The sequence below is a fragment of the Vigna umbellata genome, chromosome 1, assembly GCF_029865625.1.
Source record: "Vigna umbellata cultivar VRB3 chromosome 1, Vumbellata_1.0, whole genome shotgun sequence".
In the NCBI taxonomy this organism is placed as follows: domain Eukaryota; kingdom Viridiplantae; phylum Streptophyta; class Magnoliopsida; order Fabales; family Fabaceae; genus Vigna; species Vigna umbellata.
The window spans coordinates 90,264,453-90,270,124 of NC_142165.1; the positions used below are offsets into that span (position 1 = coordinate 90,264,453).

The 5,672-nt window shown below is 35.1% G+C and overlaps 1 protein-coding gene across 1 annotated transcript; it reads left to right on the forward strand.

The window, feature by feature from the left end:
- LOC124841400 (PI-PLC X domain-containing protein At5g67130-like) lies at positions 1-5,672 on the forward strand. The gene is made up of 9 exons (XM_047317664.2): positions 1-220; positions 300-422; positions 496-633; positions 740-838; positions 962-1,265; positions 1,357-1,580; positions 1,688-1,774; positions 3,050-3,466; positions 5,411-5,672. The coding sequence occupies exons 1-8, from the start codon at positions 119-121 to the stop codon at positions 3,263-3,265; spliced, it is 1,293 nt and encodes a 430-aa protein (XP_047173620.2). The 5' UTR covers positions 1-118; the 3' UTR covers positions 3,266-3,466; positions 5,411-5,672.

Consider the following 5,672-nt stretch of genomic DNA (forward strand, 5'->3'; position numbering starts at 1 on the left):
TTGGTTTAGCACCGAGTAAGATTTTGAATCCACAGCTAGGATCATTGGAAAGTGGAACTCCATTTTCGCTTTGAAGTTCGAACCTTGTGGCTACGCAGGCTTCGTCTCAGGCTCTGCTATGTACTCGCATTCGCCGAACTACCGTTCAAAATGCAGAGCTCCTGCACTTGTCATCATCTTCCTCATGTGTTCCCTCTCCTTCACTAACGTCAATTCCCAGGTTCCCTTTCTCTTTTTCATTTTCCTTTCAAACGAAGAGATCCGTGCGAATTCACTCTGAATTGAACTGAATTTGGCAGGTTTCAGAAGCATGTTCGGCCGCTACGGATTGTGGGGCAGGTCTCTTCTGTGGCAATTGCCCCGCTTTGGGCTTGAAGCAACCCATCTGCACCAGAGGCCAACCCACCCTTCCAACACCCATCGTAAGCTTCTTCCTTTTCCCTTCGAGCTTCTCCAACCCCAATTTTTGTGACTTTCCCCTCTGGGTCACTGCAGGTCAATGGGTTGCCCTTCAACAAGTACACTTGGATTGTGACCCACAATTCCTTCAGCATCGTCGATGCACCGCCTCTTCCCGGTGTTCAGAGGATGACCTTTTACAATCAAGAAGACTCTGTCACTAACCAGTTGAGGGTATGTCAAGTGGAGAGTTTGCTTGCTTTTCTTAATTTTTTGTTTGGTTTCGGTAGTTTAATTGCTTTGTTATGTTTCTTATACGCTTGTTTTGTTGATGGTTTAGAATGGAGTAAGGGGACTTATGTTGGATATGTACGACTTCCAGAACAATATCTGGCTCTGTCATTCATTTCGTGGGCAATGCTACAACTTCACTGCATTTGTAATTTATTCCTCTTTTTTACTTATTTACTGATTCTACTTTAAGGTTTTAATTGCGGTCATGGTTGTGTCACGATTCTTGATGATGGGACATGGCTTAATATTCCTATTAAAATGTTCTCAGCAACCGGCTGTTAATACTTTGAAAGAAGTGGAGGCGTTCTTGACAGAAAATCCAACTGAGATCGTTACCATCATAATTGAAGACTATGTGCACACTCCAAAGGGGTTGACTAATCTGTTCACAAGTGCTGGATTGGACAAATATTGGTTTCCAGTCTCCAAGATGCCGAAAAAGGGTAACGATTGGCCCACTATGACGGAGATGGTTCAAGCAAATCACAGACTTGTTGTTTTCACTTCAGATGCTTCAAAGGAAGCAGATGAAGGAGTAGCTTATCAGTGGAGGCATATGGTCGAAAATGAGCGTAAGCACTATATCATTTAATTATCTAAACATGTGTGCATCTTCTTTGTACATGATTTGTTTCGACTAACTCGTAATTCGCTTGCCATCAGCTGGCGATCCTGGAGTGGAACAGGGTTCTTGTCCACACAGAAAAGAATCAAAGGCATTAAATTCTAGAAGTCAATCACTTTTCCTGATGAATTACTTTCCAACCTATCCAGTTGAAGCTGACTCATGCAAAGAGCATTCAGCTCCACTTGCTGAGATGGTCAATACTTGTTACAAAGCTGCGGGGAATTTGCTGCCCAACTTTGTAGCGGTTAATTTTTACATGGTATTCCTTACTCTGTTCTGGGATGTTAATTGGAACTTAATTATTAATCTGTATACATCATATATCTTGCAATTCCACTTTAGCTTTCTGACTGAAACTTCATGCAGAGGAGTGATGGAGGTGGTGTTTTTGATATTGTGGATAAAATGAATGGCCATTCATTGTGTGGATGTAGTACAATCACAGCCTGCCCGGTTTGTCTGCTTTTCTTGTCCCTACATGTACTTTATTTTATGTCATTTGTTCCTGAATCTTCTGTATTCTGATATTCTTTATTTCTGTAAATGTTTGTTGTAATTATGAAATTTTGCATAGAGCGATGAAAAGAGAATGAATCACTAATTCATATTTATTAAGATGTATTGCACTGTATTGATGTTTGGTATATTCACAAAACTTAAACCACTAACTCCTATTTATACTAATCCTAATTAATTAGGAAAACAAGTTAAGATAAGGAATTAGGATTACCAATCCTAAAAGATAACGTGGAAATAGGGAAACTGTTCCTGGAGAAACAATCTTCGATATGATAACTTGTTTTCATATATTTTGGGAGTGTTCATTCCCCCACTAGTGATTAGAAAGCTAATTGAGTATAATTTTACATCTATCTCCCTCTAGAAAACCTCTGGAATTTCATCTAAGTTACAAATTTCAATTCATTTATTTTAAAATATTGACCACATGAACAGTAGACGAGACTTTCAGATGATACTCTTTGAAGCCTGAATATGTATCCGATGGACGTCACGTTGATTTAATTTTTCCTACCGAATATAGAATTAGACCAATGGTCAGTTAGTGACCATATTTAAAATTTCTCAACATCTTTTCAAATATAACCATGCTTTTTGTATAATATCTTGAAAACGACAATAATTCTAGAAAAGTTGATCTTGACTTGGATGATGAAAAGAATGGTTTAGTCCCTTGTGTTGGAGGTTTTATGGTAGAAAAAAGGTTGAATTTCATTATATCTCAAAAAATTTTAAAGTTATTGGACTATTTAACAATGAGAAAACTAGGTAATTTTCCATGTTCACTCTGTCCCAAATATGCTTAATCTAATTCAAATATTTGTTGCAAACTAATTATTGATTTGTAAAGATCAATATAAACTTAAAATAAACAGATCTACACTAGTAATAGCATCCCCATTTCCTTTCCCCGCCGTGACTTACTCTTCTCCAATATCTTCCCAACCATTTGTTCTTAACTGTATGCTTCTGCCTTATGTCAATTTATGTGAAATCTTGTAACAATATGTACGCCAGAGTAGATTAAGACATAGTCATCATGTGTACTCAGCTCTTGGAAGTTTAGTTGTGTACTTGTGTTGTATTTAAATGAAATTGATGAATACATGGCTTGGATGAATTTCTGTCTTGGCACTGCCTCTACCTGTACAGTTTGATGAAAAAGCAATTTCTGATAATGACAATGACTTTCTTACTTCAATTTGGCAGGCAGGTGCACCCTTTGGGTCTTGCAAGAATATCTCTGTTCCTAGTACAAGTCCAGCGACTAATACTGCTGGAAGCTTTACCGGATCTGTTCAATTCTCTAAATCAGCTGCATCGGTCCATCGTCCAAATCGTTTATTTCTTGTCACCTTTTACTTTCTACAAAGTCTTGTTGCAGCTGTGATGACTAAGCACTGTTGTATGATATATTTAAGCTAGTCATTCAAGAGGATCTCTAGTATCTTGGCATGTACACGGCAGTATTATCATGAGCTATGAAGTGTCATGGAACTATTGCTAGGTTAGAAAAAATAGATATAGACAAATTTCTTGCTGAGGCTACGTTCAAGGATCAGTGAAAACGTTTGAGTTGATAGTCATGAGAGACCAAGAATATTTCTGGAGCTATAAGTAGTTCAGGTATGTTATTTCTTGGATGTACAAATCCAATTCTACATATTGCGACTCTAGATGCATACAGTATCTCTTTTTTTTTCTCTCATTGCACATATCTGTTTTCAAATCTGCAATAGTTATAGTAGGCAAAATTACTTTCCAGATACTGATGTTAATAAGGTATTGGATGCGTGATTAGATGCTTAGTTTTATGAAATTTAATTCATTTGAGTGTTAAAGATGCTACAAATTGTTGAAGTTAAAGAGCATCTAAAATAAGCACTGCCACCAATCTTCACATTCAAGTTTGTTTGGACAATCATTCTTTACTGTTTTTTATTCTGGCTGCTATATAAGTTGATAGCTTTTTCTCTGATTGAGTGAGTTTGTGTGCTTCATAAGCTTAAAATGCGAGAGCGACTAGTTTATGTGCCCAAAGGTTTGGGGAATTTTTTTTCTTACTGATTTGGAAGCTTAGTGGAAGAATTGCTTTATGGCATATATGAAGTATGTATTGATCCATTACAATCATTGTCGTTGTGGCTTACTAGAGTTGATTTTAAACCCTAGCCTGCTAAGTCTTTTAATGGGTAGTGGAAGAACTGATTGACAATCAGTGAATGTATGTTTTCATGATTATGCACAAGGTGACGTGACCATTGTTATGCATGAAATTGTGCAATTACGCCGTTTTCCCCTTTTATCCTGTTCGCGTATATTGGTTGAATGAACACGTATAGTAAATGCATTTGGTCAAGATGGAAAATGTTACTTTGAAAAACAACATTCAAGAATTTACTGTCTTATTGACAAAATATATCTTCAGATTGTTCATGTCAACAACATATTTTATAGCCGTGTCCTTTCTGGGATAAAGTTCCTATCCCTGGATCCCCAAATGGTTTGTTCTAGTTTTACAGAACTTTTCCTCCTTTTCTGAATAATACCTTTGCATTTTTGTTTGTTGCTACATGGTAATGTTGACCCTTAAATATTATATTTTATTGTTTTTTACATGGTCTGTTAGCAGCTTCGTAGAAGTTTAGTCCTCCTAAACTTTCATTAAAGTCATGATAACACCAGACATGTATGGCTATTTTTCCTGAATTAAATTTTTTAAGGCAAACTGTCGTTTGAGTAAGAAAATTTGCTCTAGCAAGATGTTGTCACTCTCATTGCTAGAAACTTGGATCAAATAATTGCATCTCTTTATATAAAGAGTTCTTTTAGGAATCTATTTTCCCTGAAGATTTTCCTTTTGATGAATTGTTTAGTGCCAGTAATTTTTATATGTAAATATATATGATATAATTTTTTTCTTCGGTAGTGCCTTGTTATTATGATAATAACGGTATGTTTAAATAAACCTTTTCCTAAATATACCAGAAAATAACAGGAAAAATGAAATATAAATTTTTTTATGAATAAACTATGTGGTAGTATTTTTTTTTAATATCAGTTTTTAAAAAAGATGATTTCTTACTTATTTAATATAAGTTAGTTTTAGCTTATGAGATTTTTTCTTTTCTTATTTTTATTGTTGTATAGATACATGTGGAGAAGTTTATTGAAATACTTTTGAGTTTATTTTTTCACTATCTTACCATTGAAATATTCAGTTTGGGTTTCTTGATACCGTTCTGAAGCTATGGATAGTGATGATGATATGTGTAGGCGTCGTTTTCCTGAATACCTGTGATGGTGATTGTGATGTTGATATTTAAAACAGTTGGTGCTGTGTCTTTCACTAAGTAAACTTTTTGTGACTCTGTAGTTTTAAACAAATTTAATGCTACTGTAGTTTTTATTTTATTTGTTTATTTATCTCTGATGGTTCCTTTGCTTTGATCAATTGTTATTCTTCAAATGCTTTATATGTTGCTGAGATAGTTATGATTAACATTGTTAGAATTGCGTTAAATTTTGATAATCTATTAAAACCGAATTTTCTTCTGATATAAATTTCAGGCTTTGTATTAAAAAATTATTAGTGAACAACAAATCAGAATAGAACGGGTGGAAGCTCCCCATCCTTGTTAAGGTTTGTATTTATAAATGTATCCAATTATTCATATGTCCTGTATTTCCTTCCCACTACACGGTCTTCACTCTTGCATTGATGTTGTTATAGATATTTTTCCAAATTACTATGTCTATAATAGAAATGGAACACGGACAATTTAGTTTGACAGAGAAATTTGCATGTGATATGCATTGTTTTTAACGACGA

Coding starts and splice junctions, on each gene's coding strand:
- LOC124841400 (XM_047317664.2), top strand. CDS start 119: ATGTACTCGCATTCGCCGAACTACCGTTCAAAATGCAGAGCTCCTGCA. Junction 634..739: donor CTGTCACTAACCAGTTGAGG/GTATGTCAAGTG, acceptor TTGATGGTTTAG/AATGGAGTAAGGGGACTTAT. Junction 839..961: donor GCTACAACTTCACTGCATTT/GTAATTTATTCC, acceptor AAATGTTCTCAG/CAACCGGCTGTTAATACTTT.